Source organism: Aethalodelphis obliquidens, unplaced genomic scaffold (genome assembly GCF_003676395.1).
Source record: "Aethalodelphis obliquidens isolate GAN/ISIS:26980383/991018 unplaced genomic scaffold, ASM367639v1 scaffold15, whole genome shotgun sequence".
Classification (NCBI taxonomy): Eukaryota; Metazoa; Chordata; class Mammalia; order Artiodactyla; family Delphinidae; genus Aethalodelphis; species Aethalodelphis obliquidens.
In genome coordinates, this window is record NW_020837959.1 from 29,504,204 (window position 1) to 29,527,418 (window position 23,215).

The 23,215-nt window shown below is 38.7% G+C and overlaps 1 protein-coding gene across 11 annotated transcripts in view; it reads right to left on the reverse strand.

Moving 5' to 3' along the window:
• Positions 1-23,215, reverse strand: part of LMO7 (LIM domain 7) — a 200,895-nt gene that overhangs the window by 106,638 nt on the left and 71,042 nt on the right. For all 11 annotated transcript variants that reach the window (XM_027116066.1, XM_027116060.1, XM_027116056.1 and 8 more), the window contains exon 3: positions 13,088-13,157. In XM_027116066.1, the coding sequence (XP_026971867.1) occupies positions 13,088-13,157 (70 nt within the window). The remainder of the gene's footprint in view (positions 1-13,087; positions 13,158-23,215) is intronic.

The window sequence follows — 23,215 nt, forward strand, 5'->3', positions numbered from 1 at the left end:
CCACAACAAGAGAGGCTGCGATAGTGAGAGGCCCGCGCACCGCGATAAAGAGTGGGCCCCGCTCCCCGCAACTAGAGAGAGCCCTTGCACAGAAATGAAGACCCAACACAGCCAAAAATAAATAAATTAATTAAAAAAAAAAAAAGTCCAAAGACTTCTCACTGTAATTATAAAATATTGATCCTATCCCTGCCTACTTAATGCAAAATGAATCTCATCTTTCTCCCACAGGAGAGCCCCTGAGCTTTCCTACTTCGTACACTCCATGTGTTTCCCCCACCTCACAGCTTCTCCTGGTTTCCTCAACATCTCTGGTCGCTCATGTGACATTTTTCCATTCTCTTATTATCCCAACTGGCTCTCCATAGAATAGCTAATTTTCCCAATAATCTCAACTTCCCATGAAAAGAAGCTTACAAAGTCTAACTGTTCCCATTTTACACACGGTGAAACTGAGGCCTAAGAGGTATGTGACTTGCCTAAGGTCACCCAGTAAGTAGTGAAGCTAGGATTCAAACCAAACAGTTCAACTCAAGTGTGTGCTCTTAACCACTGTATTAATTTCCCATTTCTGCTGTCACAAATTACAGTTTAGTGGCTTAACACAAGATAAGTTTATGATTTTACAGTTCTGGAGGTTAGAAGTTCAAAATCAGTCTCGCTGGGCTAAAATCAAGGCGTCGGCAGGGCTGCATTCCTTCTGGAGGCTCTGGAAGAAAATCGACTTTCTTTTCCTTCCTGAGGCTTCTTTCGCTCCATCTTCAAAACCAGCAGCATCGGGCTGAGTCTCTGTTCCACTACCATCTATCTGGTTCTCGCTCCCTCTTCCACTTATCAGGACCCTTGTGATTATATTGGGCCCCCCTGGCTAATCCAGGCTCCTCTTCCAACCCGAATTCCACCTGCAACCTAAGCCCCCCTTGCCTTGCAACATATCCACAGGTTCAATGGGCTAGAGTGTGAACATCTTTGGGAGATGTTCTGCCTACAGCTACCAAGCCTCCTTAAAAACAGGTTCCTGGGGCTTCCCTGGTGGCGCAGTGGTTGAGAGTCCGCCTGCCGATGCAGGGGACACAGGTTCGTGCCCCGGTCCGGGAAGATCCCACATGCCGCGGAGCGGCTGGGCCCATGAGCCATGGCCGCTGAGCCTGCGCATCGGGAGCCTGTGCTCCGCAACGGGAGAGGCCGCAACAGTGAGAGGCCTGCGTACCGCAAAAAAAAAAAAAAAAAAAAAAAAAAAGACAGGTTCCTATGTGCTATTGCCTTCTCAGAGTGAAGCATCTGTAACTCAAGACAGGACTCCAAGTGTGGTTAATTATCACAAAAAACCATCACTGTAAAGGTAATTAATAATGGTCATCTTGTAAAATGAGGATAATGGGGTGATTGTGAGGATGGAATGAGGAAATAGATATGTGATTGGCACAGTTTCTAGCATATAGTAAATAATCAGTAAATGGAGAGAATTTACCCAACTTCTCTTGTTGCAGACCACAGGTACTTTGTATTGTGGCATCTATATTATACTGTCAGCTGAGCTCACATACAGTGGCGTAGTCACCTCCTATGAATTGACATCACAGTTCATAGGAAGAAGACCTGTTAGTTTTAACAGACCAGGAAGCTAGTCAAATTTAGAATAAAAATAAGGTGGATATAAAGAATCTGAATTGAATGTCATGTGATGCTATTAGTGAGGTATCACAGAAAAAGGCATAAAATGCATGATTCCATTTGTAGCCAATATAAAATCACAGAATTCATGTGATTGATTTTTTTTCAGTAGAATACAGTAGAAATATATTCCTGATGAATATCCTTTTGGAGACTGAGGCCCATTCGGATCGTTTTTAGTTTCAGTTTTTGATATCCAGTACATGAGCTATGCGTGATTGCTCCAACATCTATAAACTAGACTAAGTAAATTTCCCATGTTTTCATCCCACCTTTTTTTTTTTTTTTTTTAAATAAAATTAGGGCAAGTACAAGCCTTAAGGCAAACTGCCAGAAACCTCTCTCCAAGTTTACATGGATTTACATTCAGGTCCTTAAAACTGAGCATTTTTTCTCAATTATTTAAGATTTCGCCTACAGACATTATTCTGGTCTGCTTTTCCATCTCAACTACCAAGGCTACAACAACAGACACATTACAGGAATTAAGGCCAAGGATGGTCATATGAATAAATCAAATACAAATGAATAAAACGGGCATAATGTCAAAGAGATGGCAAAAGAGAACAAAGAAACCAGAGGCTCCCATCCTGTCTATGGGACACCCCATATAATGGTTGCCTTGGGGGAATACAGGCCTGCTGTTACCAGATTCATTGCAAAGCTAGAGATGAAGATTTTATCTAAAATATGAGGGTATGCAAATGTTGATTTAAATTTTGAAGACAAGCAAAACCTGTGTGAGTCAAGCAAAATCCATTGTGGGCCATTTCATGACCTCTAGCAGGTCTCCTGGACTCTCCATGGGACCAGCCCAGTGATCTGTTGCTTTCGAGCATTTGTTTGTGGTGGACAAGGCTGGCTTCTAGTGATTATTTTCCTTCTTGCTAAATAATCACAAACCATCCCTTTAATCATCTTTTCCATGCTGTTGTTAGGGAATAACATCTAAAACCAACATTGACCACTTTTTTGGACATTTGCAAATCTGCCACCTTATGCAAATCGCCTCATCCTCCACAGGGTCTCTTGATTCTCCCCTCCCCTCCACCCACCCTCTGCTCCATATGTATTATGTCAATAAACTACTAATACAAAAACCCTGGCTTCTCTATCAACCCATAAGTAAATCCTACACACTTTTTCCATCAAAACATTTGGAAACTCTGACAGCTTCTCACCATTCCCAATATTGCCACCACATTCTCTTGCCTGAACTACTGTATTAGTACAGAACCAACAGGATACATATATAAAAGAGATTTATAAAAAGGAATTGACTCATACAATCATGGAGGCTAAGTCCACAGTTATGGAGGCTAAGTCCCACAATCTGCCCATCTATAAGCTGGACACCCAGGAGAGCTGATGGCATAGTTCCAGTTCGTGGGCAGAGCCTGAGAACCAGGAGAGTCAGTGGGATGGTATAACTACAAGTTCAAAAGCTAGCAGCCTTGAAACTCAAGAAGAGCCAATGTTCCAGTTCTGGTCTGTCTGAAGGCAGGAAAAGACCAATGTCCTAGCTCATGCACTGAGGCAGGAGTAGCTTCCTCTTACTCACAGGAGGGTTGAACTTTTTGTTCTAGGCAGGCCTTCAACTGATTAGATGAGGCCCACTCTCAGTAGAAAGGGCAATCTGCTTTACTCAGTCTACCAATTCAAATGTTAATCTCATCCAAAACACCCTCACAGACACACCTAGGATAATGTAATAATGTCTGACCAAATATCTGGGCACCCCATAGCACAGTCAGGTTGACACATAAAATGAATCATCACAATTACTGAAGCTGTTCCTTAACTGACTTTTCTGCTTCTCAGTTTCCTTCAGTCCACTCTTCAAATACCAATCTATGATCTCTTTTTAAGTTTTATTGAGACATTAATTCACATACTATACAATTCATCCAAAGGACACAAATCAATGGGTTTCAGTGTATTCACAAATACGTGCATCCTTTATCACAGACAACCAATAATTTCTAACAACAAATTAAATTACTCTCAAAAGTCCCCAACGGCTTCTCATCCCCAGTGGCTTAGGGTAAAATGCAGTCTACTCACCAAAGCCCACAAAGCCCTATACAACCTTGCTGGCCTACCTCTTTGCCTCACTCAGTTCCAGACGCAGAGTCCTCCTTAATGGTCCGGTTTGATCCTGCCTTGACCCCACCCCTTTTTTCCTTCTCTATGGAAAACTCCCACCCATCCTCATATCTTCCCACTCCCTCCTTTCATTCACGTCCCTGATCAAACGCCAGCCCCTGAAATAAGACGCTCCTGAGCCCCTTCTCCGTAATACTTCTCATGCATGCACTCAATCATTCTCTACCCATTCACTTTATTTTTTCAGTATAATTAAGGTAATTGGCAAGGTATTATAGATTCTTCACAGTAATCATTGGCACCTGACAGGTTATTATCGACTTACTGCCTATGTTCCATTAGGGAGCAATGTTCTCTGCCTTACTCGTGGTTGTGTCCCAAGTTCTTAGAACAGTACCTGGCACAGAGTAGGTGTTCAGTATTTTTAGGAAAGGAGGGATAGTCATGGGCCTAAACCCCATCAAGCAACCAATGCCCTGACACCAGTCTTACACCTGGGTTCTATTTCATATTAACGTCATCTGCTCTTCCATTTCCAATTTCTACATTAAAAAGATGCCTAAAGAGAGATTGTTCAAAGTGTCTTTGTATCTGAATAAAACTGTCATGTATGACATAATCTTACTCTGAATCAATTTTTTTTTTTTTTTTTTTTTTGTGGTACGCGGGCCTCTCACTGTTGTGGCCTCTCCCGCCGCGGAGCACAGGCTCCGGACGCGCAGGCCCAGCGGCCATGGCCCACGGGCCCAGCCGCTCCGAGGCATGTGGGATCTTCCCAGACCGGGGCACAAACCCGTGTCCCCTGCATCCGCAGGTGGACTCTCAACCACTGCGCCACCAGGGAAGCCCTCATTAATGTTTTGAAAAAAGTTGCCCTCAAGGCTGAAAGTTGGCACATAAATGTTCATCTTAGATTTAAAAACGAGTAAGTTTTGAAACCATAGGGAAGTGTTCCTAAACTTGTGCCAATGCCATGACTAAGAGATTATGGCTAGAAATAAAACCGGAGTTTCCTGATTTACAGTGCTGCATCATTATAAGGGCATTGTAACCAATTTCAATGTTGACACTAAGTTTCTACTCTTGGTGATACTTAATTTCAGTTGAGAGTTGGAGAAAAATAGGGTGACAAGAAAACTTGAGGAGATCTCCTAAAAATACTTTATATAAATAACTCAGTCATCATTGACTTATTTATATGCCATTTACATGGAGGTATTAAGGCATTTGGATATTTAATATCTAATATTTGTTACCTTGAAGACATCCAATGCACATCAGTCTGTTTCCTCAGACTTGATTACTGGATAACCCCAAACCATTTCAAAGTACAGATGGTGATCCACAGAAATTCCAATAAAAGATACATTAGAAAAAAGTTATTTACATTAAAATACAACCATGGAAAATGTCATTTCAAATGCACAAAGTGATCTTTTTTTATAGTACTGGCTAACTTTTATGCTATGATTTCTTACACCAGTGCAATAGTACACTAAAAATGGTAACATTATAGTACTCTTCTATGTCTTTATTAAGAAGTAAGAAAAAGTACTCCGTATTTGTGTTATTGGTGTTTTGTTTCAAAGAAAATAATGAGATTGGCATGCTAGTAAAATAAGAATAGTTTAAATGTTAGTGTTACACAGCTTGTAACAGTGGTTCACCTTCCCTTTGTAATAAAAACATTTCTTTAATAGAGTTTTAATCATGAGACCAAGATGGAGCAGTTTTAATCAAGTGTATTGATATAGTTTAACCTTCACTGTCTCATTAGGAAATGAAAGAAAAGAAAAAAATCTTTTAACTCAAAACTCCAAGGTCTGACCCAACATATATGAAATTATTCCAATACAGTAAGAGGTGAGAAATGGTAATTTATAGAAACATTTAGCCTTTGTTATTTATCAACTGTGAGGAAATAAAGAACATGAAAACTAAGAGTTGAGGCAAGAGTAGGGTTATGGGAGGGGACCTCCATGTTGACCCCCATCCATCTAAAGATGGGGGGCAGGGCAGTCAGAATCAGCTCAGTACGAAAATCCTGCTCTTATTGGCTAAATAATCGAATTGGCAAGGATGAGTGAATCAAAAAGAATTTGCTTGGTGGAAGCCTCTCCCAAATTTACTAGGTGGAAGATCTCCTTCAACAAATCTACGAAGTCAGCAATAAAATTCAAGACCAGAAAATAGGGCTTCCCTGGTGGCGCAGTGGTTGAGAGTCCACCTGCTGATGCAGGGGACACGGGTTCGTGCCCCGGTCTGGGAAGGTCCCACATGCCGCGGAGCGGCTGGGCCCGTGAGCCATGGCCGCTGAGCCTGCGCGTCCGGAGCCTGTGCTCCGCAACGGGAGAGGCCGCAACAGTGAGAGGCCCGCGTACCGCAAAAAAAAAAAAAAAAAAAAAAAAAAAAGACCAGAAAATAGACACTACTGATCTTACCATTAAATGGTTATTTTAAACTAGCTGTACACCATTTTCCCCTCTCTTCTCATGCCGCAGCTTGTTATCAGTGTTTTGCATATATTAACATCCAAATATTTTCACAAATGCATCTTGCTTATTACCAACTAGAGAGATATTCCCTCTGAGACACACATTGGGTTTGACCTAGTACAGAGCAACTCTCAATCACCACTCTTTCAAGCAAGGCATATATTCATACTGGCTGTTCATCTAAGCCACATTCTAATATTCCTTGAGTACTTTCTCTTCAACCATACAAAATTCATTCCTGCCTCTTACCCAGAAAAGTACCACCCTTGAATGAAACTAGTAATTATATTTGTACTTCTTACATTATTTCAACTTGGAAGAGAAAGGAAACAGAAGAAAGTTTTTTTCTCCTGAAAACAGTCTGTCTTGAGGTCTCACATTTTGATTTTACTTGTAGAAAGAACTCGCAAACTCAGCGTTTCACAAACCTCCCCTCTCCCAACCCCTGGGCTTATTTTACTAAAAAAAAATTTTTAATGGGATAAATATAGTCATTGCTTAAGAGTAGTTTTCAGAAAAGTACATGATAAAACCTGTATCAGAATATTTAAATTTTATAGCTGATTCCTCAGGTGAATTTTCTACTACAGCGGAAGGGAACAACTAGATGTTTCAACAGTGACCTTGGCATAGACTAGGTTGCACTACTTTGCTGACACCCAAGTGTATAGGTGAGTGAAGATGAATGAATCAGAAGTAATTTTACACAGGTACAAGAACACTGACCACTAATAACCTTCTGAAAAATGGCAGACCCATAGACTTGCTTTATTTCTTAAAATAACCATTATGAAGGCAGGAGAAAATGACACATCTAACAGCTTAAGCTAGCTGGCATCTTTGCCCATTTCCTACATTCTACAGCATTCCTGAATGAGGAGACAACTTTCCCAGCCTCTGTAGTCAACCTTACACATTCCACTCTTAAAGGAATCTGAAAGAATAACACTTTAGAGCAAAGATGTTCAAATTGAGCCCATATTTTTCATGCAAGTCCGGATATACCAAGGATTTTTCTACTAAGCCCACTGACAGACACAAACATTCAAACAAACAAATGATTCAAACTAAATTTTCTAGGATACCATTGCTTTTCAAAGGGAAATCGCAATTGAAATGCCAAGCATGAGAACAATGAAATCTGTAGTCAGTCAGCAAACTAGTCCATATAAAAGGGTAGGGTTTACTTTCTTGATTCTTTAGCTCAGTGGTTCTCAACCAGGGATGATTTTATGCCATAGGGGTTATTGGCAATGTCAGGAGACATTTTTAGTTGTCACAAGGCGGGGATGGAGGGCACAGTGCTACTTGCATCTATTGAGTAGAGGCCAGGGATGCTCCTCAACGTTCTACAATGCACAGGACAGACTCCCGCAACAAAGAATTATCCAGTCCAAAATGTCAATAGTGCCAAGGTTGAGAAACCTTGCTTTAGAAAATACAAATAGACCATTAGGGGTCCAAGATGACTATAAGTCTTACGGTTAATAACTTCCTTGATGTTTTCTACACATATTGTATCTCATGCACATTAATGCAGATGGTAAATAATATTCTGGTTCAACGGCTCTTTTCACCATCAGAATATCTTGCCTGTTTCTCAGGGGTTTGTTTTGAGGTTGAGTTTTTTAATTCTCAAAGTTTTGGTTTTGAGTTTCAGTGATTTGAACATACCCACATTTAACACCAGCTAATTTTTGGAAGACTCAAACTCTTGCGTTAGAATTTTTAAGCATGGCTTTATAAAGAACAAAAAGAATTTAAAGGATAGGGGAAAATGTATTTCTTTACAAAACTCAATCAAGCAAGGAAAGCTGTATCTCTAGAAGACCTATGAGAACATGATTACTGCCTTCCTAAAGAAAAAAGTAATCATATAATCATATGAATGTTTTAAGCAAAGCATTCAATATACTTCTGAATCATCTTAACATCTCCCTCTGTGTTGTCATTGCTCAGGGGATATTCCAAGTGTTTCACACAGGTCCATCTGCCATGGGTAAATCCACAGCCTTGGCTTCAAAGCTAAATACACATGGGAGTGGACATGAAACAGATAAAAGTCATAACTGAAGAAGAGAGTAAAAAAGAGAGGAATGCAAGAGGGGGCTGGGAGCATTACACTCACATAGCTTAACAAACCCTTACACAGAAATTGTGTAATTACTGCTGTATTTGACCTAACTTGGTATCTACCCCAAACAAACTTCATTCATGAAACAACTTCAACTCACACACCAGAACTGAACAAACTAAAGGAAATGAATACTCCTGACCACAGCCCAGTCAGCCAAGACCACTCTCTCCCTTAAGGAACTCACCTACTAGCTGGCCACTGACCCACGAGATCTGTAGCCTGGAAAGAAAAAGGTAATCTCAGACTCACAGATCTCGAAATCAAACTTATGGTTAGCAAAGGGGAAACCTGGGGGGAAGGGATAAATTAGGAGATTGGGATTATCATATATACCCTACTATATATAAAATAGATAACTAATAGGGACCTACTGTATAGCACAGGGAACTCTACTCAATATTCTGTAACAACCTATATGGGAAAAGAATCTGAAAAGGAGTGGATGTATGTGTACGTATAACTGATGCACTTTGCTGTACAGCTGAAACTAACACAACATTACACAACACTGTAAATCAACTATACTCCAATTTAACAAAAAAAAAAAGAAAAGGTAATCTGATCCATTCAGATTCCTCTCTTGGGAAACGCAACTAAGGGATGCCATTTCCTGTTAGAAATGGGACAGAAAAAAGTAGTCATGTTGAACCCAGCTGCCATGTTTATGCCTGAGCACTAGATTAACGAGAGTCCTCTGGAAAATCCTTACAATAAAACACTCTTCACCTCACGTAGCTTGAAAGCATCTTTGCTCTTTGTTATCATTAACTACATGTAAAACTGGTGGATCTGATTAAAGTCTTTGAATGTACCAGTGTGAATTCCTGGTTTCAATATTGTACCAGAGTTATACGAGATGTTACAATGCGGGAAACTGGGGTGAAAGGCACAGAGGAACTCCGTGTACTGCTTTTTTTGCAACTTCCTCTGAATCTACATTTCAAAATAAAAAGTTTTTTAAAAGGCAAGTATTAACTGAAACATTTACCTATCTGTATTAGTTTCCGAGGGCTGCCATGACAAAGTACCACAAACCAAGTGGCTTAAAGCAACAGAGATGTATTGTCTCACAGTTCTGGAGACAAGAAGTCCAACATCAAGGTATGCACAAAGCCATGCTCCCATGAAACCTGTAGAAGAATCCTTCCTTGCCTCTTCCAGTTTCTGGTGGTTTGCTGGCAATCTCTGCTCCTCCTTGGCCTGAGGATGCATCGCGCCAATTCTCAGTTGTCACATGGCTTTCTTCCTGTGTGTACCTGCCTTCATAAGGCCATCTTCTTATAAGGATGCCAATCATATTAGATTAGGGTGCCTACCCTACTCCATTATGGCCTCTGTTCCCATACTCCATGTGACAACCCTCTTCCCAAATAAGATCACATTCTGAGGTACTGCAGTTTAGGACTTCGGTATATAGGCATACCTCAGAGATATTGTGGGTTGGGTTCCAGACCACCGCCATAAAGCAAGTCACATGAATTTTTTTTGTCTCCCAGTGCATATAAAAGTTATGTTTATACTAACTGTAGTCTATCAAGTGTGCAGTAGCATTATGTCTAATGAAGCAACATACATACCTTAATTAACAAATACTGTATTGCTAAAACATACTAACCATCATCTGAGCCTTCAGAGAGTCATAGAAGTGACATCAGAGAACACTGGCCATGGATCACCACAACGAATATAATAATAATGAAAAAGTTTGAAATACTGCAAGAATTACCCAAATATGACCCAGAGACATGGGGTGAAAAAATGCTGTTAGAAAAATGGCACTGATAAAACTTGTTCGATGCAGGGTTGCCACAAACCTTCAATTTATAAAAAATGCAATATCTGCAAAGTGCGCTAAAGCGAAGCACAATAAATTGAGGTATGCCTGCATTGTATCATTTTTTTGAGGGGCAGGACACAATTCAACCTATAACACTGAGAATAACTCAAGCCATCTGAAAAAACAGAGTACTTTCAATACAATTCATACTTTTAATTTTCACAGAAGTTATTTCGTAAAAGTTATTTTCATATAAAACATATTTATTCTATTAAATTGAATGTTTCTTCCTAGGAAGACTTCAAAAACAAAAGTTCTTTAACTTTATTCCTTAAATAACACCTCTGACTCCTATATCGCTAGAAGTAATTCATACATATATGTACATTGCAATACATGCATATATATGAAAGTTTCTTACCCAACCAAGTTTGAGACCAATGAAAATATCATGTCAGTTGCTTAGTCATGACAGAAATAGAACAGATGTAACTTGGTAAGAAGGAAGGAATTAATATTTGAGCCCAACTGCTCTGGAACTTTATATATAGACGGTTGACCCTTGAACAACAAAAGTTTGAACTGCACAGGTCCATTTATACGTAGATATTTTTTTCAAGAAATATATTGGAAAATTTTTTGGAGATTTGTGACAATTTGAAAAAACTCACAGATGAACCATGTAGCCTAGAAATATCGAAAAAATTAAGAAAAAGTTAGTATATATCGTGAATGCATAAAATATATGTAGATACCTTTACACAGGCATAAGGTGAGTGATATTTAATATAAAATTATTTGTTAGTTTTCTTACTGTTTTATAACTTTGCTTTCAAGGAATTACATTACAGTACAATATGCCTCTCTCTCTCTCATGATTGGAGAAACTGCATATCAGACTATCATCACGGGTAAGTGGGTTTTTCAATGTAACAATGTTTCTAATACTGTATTATAAATATGACTGTAATACTGTACGCCACAAAAATCATTTAATGGTTCATTTATTAGTGTATAGGCTTGGTAACCATGAAGCAATCATAGTGTTGTTTCTTTGTTATCAATGCATGAATCATTATACCTTTAAATAAATATGAATTTCTTTTTCACATTACCTTTTCAATTTTATGACTAATGTTAGTAATATGTATAACAGCTATAGTGTTTTGTATCATATGAGACAATATTGATGTTGGTATTGACAGACAGATGATTCATCTTGTAAACAGACAATGTAAACTTATGGTTTCAATAAATACAGTACAGTACTGTAAATGTATTTTCTCTTCCTTAGGATTTTCTTAACACTTTCTTTTATCTAACTTACTTTATTATAACAATACAGTATATATTGATAATACATATAACATACAAAATATGGGTTAATCGACTATTTATGTTATCAATAAGGCTTCTGGTCAATAGTAAGCTATTAGCAGTTAAGTTTGGTGGGGGAGTCAGAAGTTACACACAGATTTTCAAGTGCGCAGGAGGTTGGTGCTCCTAACTCTCGCTTTGCTCAAGGGTCCACTGCATTCTATATTTCAAAAGAAAATAGTAATTTTCTGATCTTTCAAAGAGAAAACTGTAAAAACTCTTCTTTCCTTCCCTCCTAGACAGGTATTTTCTAATAATAAACACTCTGCCACCAACTTATTCCTGTCAAAATTCTGATGACACCTTCATGCCAGCTGCAAACCCAGAAATTTTAGTACTGCTACCTTTAATCCGTCATGCCTCTAACACCTGCAAACACATGCATGGCCAAGCAGAAGGTTCCTGAATGTATTATAAGCAGCTTGACTATTCCAAAGATAAAATATTAACAATATTTTATTTACATTCCAGTTATTAGCTGTCTTAAAGTTGAGTGTTTTGTAAAATTAATTTTTTACCTGACTCCCATCATCAGCCTTGATTCTTAGGGAATGCTAACATTTTTTTTTTTTTTTTTGCGGTACACGGGCCTCTCACTGCTGTGGCCTCTCCCGTTGCGCAGCACAGGCTCCGGACGCACAGGCTCAGCGGCCATGGCTCACGAGCCTAGCTGCTTCGCGGCGTGTGGGATCTTCCCAGACCGGGGCACGAACCCGTGTCCCCTGCATCGGCAGGCGGACTCTCAACCACTGAGCCACCAGGGAAGCCCCGGGAATGCTAACATTTTGAGAATTATCCATCATTTGTAATTATAAATTATTTATTTCCAAAGATATGGTCCCACATTATTATTGATCTCTCTAGGGTCTTGATACAGCAGAGAATCTATATAATGATAGTATGGGGTGTTTTTCATACACAAAACTCCGGATTTAAAGCTAGAATGAATCTAGAGAGTCATCCATAGTCATCTTATGGAAAAGGTTACTGAGGCAAAGTAGAAGACAGAGACTTCCCCAACATCACACAGGATGTTGGTAGGAAACCAAAAGAGGTGACAGGTCTTAAGTATGTTGCAAATACACTCCAAAACCTGCATGCTGAGCAAGGGCAATGTATAAGCACGAAGCACCTGAAATGTAACAACTCATCAGCTTTGGCCAGTTTCCATAAACTGTGGTCAACTAACAACCAATACACGGAGGGCTGAGTTTCGGAAATACTGTGATCCTAAACAAATGCAATTTGTGGAAGAAATGGGCCAAAAGGGGGGCTATAGGCAGTTTGAGGGCACAAGAAGCAAAACAAACAAAAAATTAAGTAAATAGAATAAAAGCCTCCAGGCAGAATGGAAACAGAAGGAGGAACTAAAGATATAAGGACAAGATCACAAGAAATACTTTTCTTGAGAAAAAAAGACCCCAAACCTAATATCTATAATTCCAGATAAGAGAACGTGTTTATGCCCATCTTTTTACATTTCAGAAACAAGTATAATTTTGAAGATAATTTATTACTTACCAAACCTGCTATTGGTGTGGACAGTCTATTGATCTTCTTAATGACACCAGGTTTAAGCTTATTAATCAAACTGAAAGTAAATAAAGAAACAACATATGCAGTTACAAGAATGCCAATATTGGTTTAGTGTTCTTTTTAACATCCTCAAAAATCATACATGTCATTCATCCACCCCAATATTTTCTTCAGGTCCAAGAGCACAACAGAAAGCAAACAACTAAGAAAATAAGTCAAGAAACAGAGACCAGCAATGCCAACAACAGTGACACGGGCCTCTTAGAACATACAGACACACTTCTACATTCAAAGACATGTCCTTTAAAAATAGTTCCACATTTGTTAAAGTAAGGTAATATTTGATTCTGTTTCAACAGTTAGTGTAAGAATCTCTTTCATTGTAATATAGTTCTCTTCAACCTAAGAATACTTTTTTCTATTAATCATTTTTACTGATTTTTTTTTTCTCAAACTGATCCATGTTTTAAAAAGGTAGATTCAAACCATATTTTTTTCTTTGCCATATGTAAAGGGTGCAGTGGAACTCATCCAAATAACAACTATTTCCCATTGGTAACTCATTCAACTCTATGATGGCTTTGTTATCACTGCGGAATGACTGGGTAAAAATCTAAATGCACCAGAACTCCCCAAAATAGGCTAACAGTCACTTCAGAATCTAACACTGAACAAAAGTTTATGTTGTTATTACAGAATCTGCAAGGATATTTGTAAGTCTCTAGATTCTAAAACACTTTTAGAGCCCAGCTTTGACACCTGAAACTTAAGAGTACAATTTTTGGTTCTAAATCTAGATTATGGTGAATTCTATATTTTTGTTGCTGTGCACTGATAATAGTGCCAAGCCATGTAGAAATTTAATATTATAATAATGTTTTTCTAGTAAAGCTAGCCTCATTAATTAATCATTAATCACTGCCAGAAAACTATAATTTGAAACAATGATTTTCCTATTCAGTAATGCTTCCACAAAAAAACAATTCTTTATTCTGTAACAGAGTTCCAAAAGGAAAGCAAATATAGGAGAAAGAATCAAACATTCTTAATTTACTGGTCTCCCCTTCACAATGGGCAACAGAAAAAAAAAAAAAATCTGACACTTGTGGAATGTCACTCCTTCAACATTCCAGAGATTTATATATACACTTGAGTGTGCTAAAAATAAAGAAGACAAAAGTCTCAACTTAATAAGCTTCAGAATGTTGTTAACAGGATTCAAAATTACCAAACAGTGGCTTATGAAGGTTTAGTCTGGTGAACAAAAGCTGTTTTTCTGTTTTCATAGTTTCTTCACACAAAGATCTTTAGATAACATAGATGACAGAACCACCCCTCGACTTTATGCATTTCCAAGAACTGTTACTCTTTGACTCCTAATTTCTTATTTGTGCACTGAAAATCACGTAGGAAGGAAGGCTTTCTCCCTCATGGTCACAATATTTTTCTTTAATCACTAGCTGAAGAGCTAGCAAAGAATTGAGCAGGTTTATAAGAAATGACATTTCCAATTTAATTGTTCTAGTTGTTCCCTATTAAGCAAGTATTTCTTGAATTCTATTACTGGTGGCTTCTTGCAACGCATAGTACAAATAACTGAAACATTACTTAACAGAAACATAATTCTAACATAGCGTCAACCAAGAAATTCATAGTAGTTGTTCACCACTAGTTTGACAGTGACTTTCCTACGGAACTTGAACCTTAAAATGTAATCTTTCTGTGATATTAAAAGTTAGACATAGGGGTTTCCCTGTTGGCGCAGTGGTTGAGAGTCCGCCTGCCGATGCAGGGGACACGGGTTCGTGCCCCGGTCCGGGAGGATCCCACATGCCGCGGAGCGGCTGGGCCCGTGAGCCTGCGCGTCCGGAGCCTGTGCTCCGCAGCGGGAGGGGCCCGCGTACCGCAAAAAAAAAAAAAAAAAAAAAAAGTTAGACACCAATATGAGCTGGGGCACCTTATAAAATGTCAGGGAAATCTGACATCAGTTGTCCTTATTAAAGGAAGTGTGTCATAAATTCCGCCTCCACCCACTTGAGTCACCGGTAACTTTGGCCAGATCATTCAATTTATCTGTTTACTTCGCTTACCATTTTTGTATTACAGCGTTAGTAATAGAGAATTTTTTTTTTTTTTTTGCGGTACGCGGGCCTCTCACTGTTGTGGCCTCTCCCGCTGCGGAGCACAGCCTCCGGACGCGCAGGCTCAGTGGCCATGGCTCACAAGCCCAGCCGCTCCGCGGCATGTGGGATCTTCCCGGGCCAAGGCACGAACCCGTGTCCCCTGCATCGGCAGGCAGAGTCTCAACCACTGCGCCACCAGGGAAACCCGAGAATTTTTTTTTAATACAGTTTCTGGAATGGATAATAACACAGCCTACTCTCAATTAAGTCAGCCAAAGGAGGCAAGGGATAGAGGTAAAGCAAACAGCACAGATAAATGACATCTCCCAATAGTGAGTTAATGGACTCCTCCCTCATCAGAAAGTTTCAGAGCTATTACTTAGAAGCAACATACACCCAATGGACTGGCATCCATGAACCTCCTCGTATGTGTACAAACATGGAAATAACCACAAGGAAAAACAACACTCTGGATAACATGCAAACTACCCTCTAAAAAAAGCAGTGTCACTAGAGGAAAATGCTGTTTTATTTTGTCAACTGTTAAAATGGTATCAGTTCTAAGCACTAGAATATGGAGAAAATGCTCATATAGTTTTGGCAAATAGTGAACATCCAATCTGATTATGAATCATGTGTAATTATTTTCAGATACAATTAAAGAAAGACTAGGATGTTTCTTCTGGGGAGAAAAACAGGTTTCATAAAATCTAAAATTCTGTGAAATTTAAGTCTATCTAAAGGAATAGGGCATAGTCTTATGTCAAATAAAATACAAGTGCCACACTTGTATTTTACTCTCTTTTACAAATGGAACTTCTTTGCATAATAAGTATTCTTCAATTACACATGTGGAATTCCTAAAGGCAACACTGGCTTCAGGTCACTGGCTCTATTTAAGAACCATATAACATGCTAACTTTCCAGATACCTCTGTACACAAGGAACTAGAGGCAGTCAAGGGACCACTTTGTCTGCCTGCATCCCTTTGCCCCACCCCTCTAATCCTATATAGAATCATACCTCGACTCCCCCAAGCTTTCCCTCATGGCCATGTGCTTTGCTAGCATACCAGGGGTGTGCTCTTTTAGTAAGATGAAAACCAGAACAGGAAACACCTAGTCACTTGCTATCTCCCATGGTAGAGCACCCCCACAAAAAGGACTACAACCCCTCTCCTTCATCTCTTTCCTCCAGTTTTATCTATTTCCTCTTCTTCTCCTCCCCAAAATGTATTGCCCCTCCCTCCAAGGGAGTTGAGTTACATAACAGATGCTAGGAAGTTGTCTCTGTTCAGAAATCTCATCACCAGTGAATGTGACCTGACTTTAAATATAAGTCAGAGGCAACACTCCAAGAAAACTGCACATAGAGCTCAATATGGCGTCTGGCTCAGTTATAAAAGGCTTTAATGAGAACTAGAATGTGATGCTCTGTCTCTTGGTCTCCAGGAACTAGTTCCAAATGCCAAATCTCATTTCCCCTTTATCAGAAAGCTCTTCAGCAGACGTAGAAAATCGAGAGACATCTTTTGACTTCCTATTTCCAAAGATTTTTTCCAAATGTACCACAAAGACTGACATCAAAGAGTATATCAATGCAATGAGAGTGAACTTTTTAACCTATAAGTATTTGGTTAGTCATTCACACATACATATTTTTAATATCTTTCTTTCGGCTGCATTTTCTAAACATATATCCCCACATTAGTCAAACTTTTCCTATCAGTAAGCTAAATATTTGTTTAAAAGATATACTAAAGATATTACACATTTCCTTACAAATTAAGGAGCAATGCCTTGTTTTATCTGTTACTCGACACAATCATTTGTCTAGGTTTCTTCGAGATGCAGACTCTGCTCAACAAACAGATGTCAAGTAAAGACAGAGCACTGCACTGGGACCAGCCACAGAGCCACCAGCCAGTGAAGGTGCTAAGTGCAAGGATGTTCTCTCATTCCAAACACATCTCCTAGCACTTATCGAAGGATCTGGCATATCAAATATTTTATAAACCCACTAACTTCTAACGCAGAAATTTTTCTGTGAATGATTCAAAATCTCTATCCTCTTTGTAGAAATAAATTTAGAAGAACTTTTTTAGTTTCACTCAAATGCTAGACATGATTTTGTGCTATTCCCCTTTGTCATTTTTTGTTACCAAACAAGTCAGTCTTCAGTGTTCTCTCTTGATTGTCAAATGCTGATCAAGAGAGTAAGCTCTCTAGGGACCTCCCTGGTGGTCCAGTGGGTAATACTCCACGCTTCCAATGCAGGGGACCCAGGTTCGATGCCTGGTCGGGGAACTAGATCCCGCGTGCATGCCGCAACTAAGAAGCCCGCATGCCAAACAAAGATCCCAAGGGCCACAACAAAGACCCGGCGCAGCCTAAATAAATAAATAAATAAATAATAAGTAAATAAATATTTTTTGAAAAAAGAGAGAGTAAGCTCTCTACCAGATATATTAATTTAGGATGGTTATCATAAGTACATGTTTTACTAATATTTTTAATTAATTATCTACAGCTAAATTCATAAGTTGTAATATTTTAAAAATAAAAACCATCTTGAGTAGTGATCACACATCCATGGATAAAGTAATAAGCATATGTAATTTAAAATTTTAAAGTTTAAAAACATTCAAGGGGCTTCCCTGGTGGCGCAGTGGTTGAGAATCTGCCTGCTAATGCAGGAGACACGGGTTCGAGCCCTGGTCTGGGAGGATCCCACATGCCGCGGAGCAACTAGGCCCGTGAGCCACAACTACTGAGCCTGCGCGTCTGGGGCCTGTGCTCCGCAACAAGAGAGGCCGCCATAGTGAGAGGCCCGCGCATGGCGATGAAGAGTGGCCCCCGCTTGCCACAACTAGAGAAAGCCCTCGCACAGAAACGAAGATGCAACACAGCAAAACTAAATTAATTAATTAATAAACTCCTACCCCCAACATCTTCTAAAAAAAAAACATTCAATACAGAATTTTATGATTACTTCAGTATTGATATTTTTAAAGACTGGTAGTAAAATTCATGTAAGTTTGATTTCTAGAATTCCTGTGGCAGTAATTTTGAATACTGCTGAATTAGGATACAACACAAATAAATGGTTAACAAGACATGCTAAGATGGGAAAGTAAGTGAAGCGGCAACAAGTCAGTACCAATGCATTGATAATCATCATTTCATGATGATAGGACTTTCCGTTTAGCTTCACTGTTATGCCTGAAGCATCCTCCAGTGAGTCCAGCAAAGCTCAAGTGGTCTGACAGCAGAGTCCTCTTATTCTAGGCAACATCAACAATTATGGCACTAATGGATCTTGCTGAGTAACAGGACATTTCCCAATACAACATCGATAGCCATATATGTTAGCAGGAGGACTCTGGTTTCCTGTCCTGGTTCTGCTCTTTACTACTAAGTAACATCGCAACTTCTGCTCCATCCCTTCATATAAATCAGAGGATTCTCACAGTCGAACTTAGGTTCTTCCCAACTTTTGCCACTGTAAAAATGCTTGGATGCATGTCTATATGTATATCTTTGACCATGCTCCTTATCATTTCTTATATTCTATTTCTAGAAATAAAACCATCAGTGACAAGCTCTTGGTACTTGTCTGGAAAGGAACCTGGCAATATGAACCAATTTACTTTTGCATCAGCTGGTATCATTCCTGTGTCTACCTCATGGTATGATAAAACAGCGACACTGTTTCCCTCTGCCTGTCAGCCCTACTGCGTGATCTCCCTAGTGCTGCAGGCTTTATAAGCACTGCTTGAAAGGGATATAAAAAATTTTACCAATGTTTTATGTATCACATGTTAGATATTTAAGCTCTTTTTAATATTTTCCACTATGAAGAGGCTTTATGCATACCTTTTTCCCATTTTGTAGTCTTTTCTTTGAGTCCAAAACAAAAGAATTATTGGGGAAAGTCTTATAACCTTTATGATAAATAAATATATGTTTATATTAATAAATAAACTAGCATATAATTACTTGATAGATACTGCCAAATTGCTGTTCAGCACTGTACCAGCTTATACTCAACTGGTCATTTTGAGAATATCATAGACTACTTTGCCATAACACGGCCATCATTTTTTTTAACAGATTTTAAATTATCTACTAGTTCAATTTAAAAATCGTATCTGATTTTAACATAATTATTTCTTACTATTGAAGGTAGAGATTTTACTATTTATTTCCAGTAGTATTTCTTCATTGTGAAGTATTTGGTCACATCCTTTGCTCATTTGTCTATTGAGATTTTCAAACGTGTACCTTACCAGTTTATTTGAACTCCAGATAATATTTAAGCCAATTCTGCTTAAAATATTTTTCCCAGAATGTTATTTGCCAGAGTTATCTATTTCATAAAACTTCAAGTCTATTTTTTCTGGGTTTTTTCTATTCCTTCAAAGCTTAGAATCTTAAACTGCCTCCAAAATTTTTTTAATTCTTCTGTTTTATTTTCTCAGTTTTTTATTATTTTAATCCAGGCTATATTCTAGTATACGTAAGGTTTGGGTTTGGGTTTTTTTTTACTGAAGCATAATTGACCTACAACACTATGTTAGTTCCAGGTACATAACATAATGATCCAATATTTCTATACATTACAAAATGATCACCATGATAAATCTAGTTACCATCTGTCACCATACAAAGATATTACAATATTATTGACTATACTCCCGTGATTCATTTATTTTATAACTGAAGTTTGTACCTCTCAATCTCTCTCATCTATTTCACTTATTTCCCATCCCCCCGCTCTGGCAACCACCTATTTGTTCTCTATGACTGTGTTTCTGGTTTTTTTGTATGTGTTCACTTGTTTTTGTTTTTAGATTCCATATTTACGTGAATCATGGTATTTGTCTTTCTCTGTCTGACATTTCACTTAGCATAATACCCTCTAATTCCACCTATGTTGTCACAAATGGCAAGATTTCATTCTTTTTATGGCTGAGTCATATTCTACTGCACGTATATACCACCTCCTCTTCATCCCTTCATCTCTTAATGGGTGCTTAGGTTGCTTCCATATCTTGGCTACTGTAAATAATGATGCAATGAACTTAGGGGTGCACATATCTTTTTGAATTAGTGTTTTCGTTTTCTTGGGGAAAAAAACCAGAAGTGGAATTGCTGGATTAAATGGTAATTCTATTCTTAATTTTTAGAGGAAGCTCCATACTGTTCTCCATAGTGGCTGCACCAATTTACATTCCCCCCAACAGTGCACGAGGGTTCCCTTTTCTCCACATCCTCGCCAACGCTTGTTATTTGTTGTCTTTTTGATAATAGTCATTCTGACAGGTGTGAGATAGTATCTCACTGAGATTTTGATTTGCATTTCGCTGATGATTAGTGATGTTAAGCATGTGTCTATTGGCCATCTGCCTGTCTTCTTTGGAAAAATGTCTATTCAGGTCCTTTGTCCATTTTTTTATCAGGTTGTTGTTTTCATTTGTTTGTTTGTTTTGTTTTTTTGCGGTACGCGGGCCTCTCACTGTTGTGGCCTCTCCCGCTGCGGAGTACAGGCTCCAGACGCGCAGGCTCAGCGGCCATGGCTCACTGGCCCAGCCGCTCCACGGCATGTGGGATCTTCCTGGACCGGGGCACGAACCCGTGTCCCCTGCATCGGCAGGCAGACTCTCAACCACTGCACCACCAGGGAAGCGCGGTTGTTTGTTTTTTTGATGTTGAGTTGTGGTATATGTTGAGTTTGTAAATTAATTTTCTTAGCCAATTATGTACCCCAATACAAATAATCGAGTGACTCATCTCTTCTCCGTTCTCTCATCTGTCCTTTATCACAACTTCCTATGCATAAGAATGTATTTTGGACCTTCCAATTACATTAATATGTACATTTATAAAGCAATCCATAATTTTTTTTTTTTTTTTTTGGGGTATGCAGGCCTCTCACTGTTGTGGGGTCTCCCAGTGCAGTGCACAGGCTCCGGACGCGCAGGCTCAGCGGCCATGGCTCACGGGCCCAGCCGCTCCGCGGTATGTGGGATCTTCCCGGACCGGGGCACGAACCCGTGTCCCCTGCATCGGCAGGCGGACTCTCAACCACTGCGCCACCAGGGAAGCCCCATAATTTTTTAATTACTGTGCTTTCTCAAGTCTGTCATTTGTTCTAATATTGAGACAGTATCATTCCACAGAAATTTTTAATTTTAGGATTTTTCCTCTTCTCACCTGTTTATTCTTCCCTGTGAATGTTAAAATCCTATTTATTCTAAGAAAAGTCTGACTAGATTTAACATGGGTATTGGCTTAAAATTATAAACAAATTGACAACTATTGGAAATACAGTTTTTCATTCCATTTCTTAAGTCATATAGTTTACCATTACATTTCAACATACAAAATATAGGTCTCACACATTTCTCTCAAGTAAACAGTAAACTGTGCCCTAAACTTTTTCACTATTGCCTTTTATCCCTTAGATCTCATTTGACTTTCTGACTGATGATTGTTGGTAAGTAAAAATTCTAGAGATTAAGTCTCTCATAAGGCAATTACTCTACTTTTAATTGATGTGATATCATTATATATTTGTCCTTTTGCAATATTCATTTCCCTTTCTTAATTCTCATTGCACCGACTAGAATTCCTATACTTTCACCATTTCCTGGCCAACACGTGGTTTTCCATTACCTACCTGAGAGGCTTCATGACATCAAGAAACTACTTCAAAAATAACTTTTTTCTGATCAACTTTAATATAAATTGTTTATATTACACACATTTAGCACATACATTACTCCTATTTATTTTTAGTAGAACATCATTCTCATTTTTTTTTCCTCAGAGACCCTAGCACTGAAATGTTGTGTGCCCTCCTCTTAGTAATTTATATTTAGGATGAGAAAGCCCTGTAGATGGTACCAGCAAGTTCATGAGACAGGACCAAAGCTTTCTACCTTCAAGTCTGAGGCCACAATGTAAAAAAAACCTCTGCAAAATTTGCAATGAGTCTGTATGTATAACATGACTACCATTACAGAAGTGAATTTTTTAATTGATGTTTGCCAAGCTGACCTTCAACTTGAAAAACTACTTTTAAAAAAATGACGTTTTGCTATATGTGGATATAAAATTACAGAAAAAATTGACTGTGAAGGTTAAAAAGACAGCATACAGATGGCAACCATAAAACACTGCCATGAAGAGAAAGTAGTTTTAAAAATTTTAATTATCTTTATGAACTTGAACACGTGCATCTTTGCAAACTACTGGATTATCAAATAATATAGAAACTTCAAAGTCTGTACCACTTTAAGTGAAGAAAAATAGTTCTTATTACTTAAATTTTAAATGGCTATAATATGGGATCAGGGTCAATTGCTAGTGCTGGTGAGCTGTATGAACGCACCTGTCCTCAGGAAATTCAAAACCAGTAAGAGCTCTAAGAAAAAAGCCTTCATCCTTACAGAAGGACCTCTGAGCTTTACACGGAGCTCTGCATAGAAGCCCGAAGAATCCACTGATGTCGCTGTCACTCAGTGTGTGAAAGTCTCCAACTCTAACAAAGGACAGAGCCCTCTCGCGTGAATGAGAAGTGGCAAGGTCTCTATCTTGTCTGATGTCTTAAAACAATCACTCGAGTATCCCATAGTAAATTAACAGGAGTATTTTTTAATAATTTTTTTCTTTTTTTGAATGCACCTTTAACAAAATACTACAGTCGTTTCAGGAAGACAGTATAGTATTCACATAGCAGATATAAATAGAAACAGGTTTTCTCAAACCAGTAGGTGAATGTTTATTTGCTCCACTCTTTCCAAGCTGCAAGCCATGGAAAGGAAGGCCTGGTGCCAGTGTGAGAAGAGTTTCCTCAAAAATGTGAGCTGTGAGTTCAAAAAGGCATAAACGTCTGCATGGCTGACTTGGGACAGAGCAAAGACTTGGCATTATTCCAGGGATGGGAAGTACTGACTGACTAACCAGAGACACACCCAATAAGATTA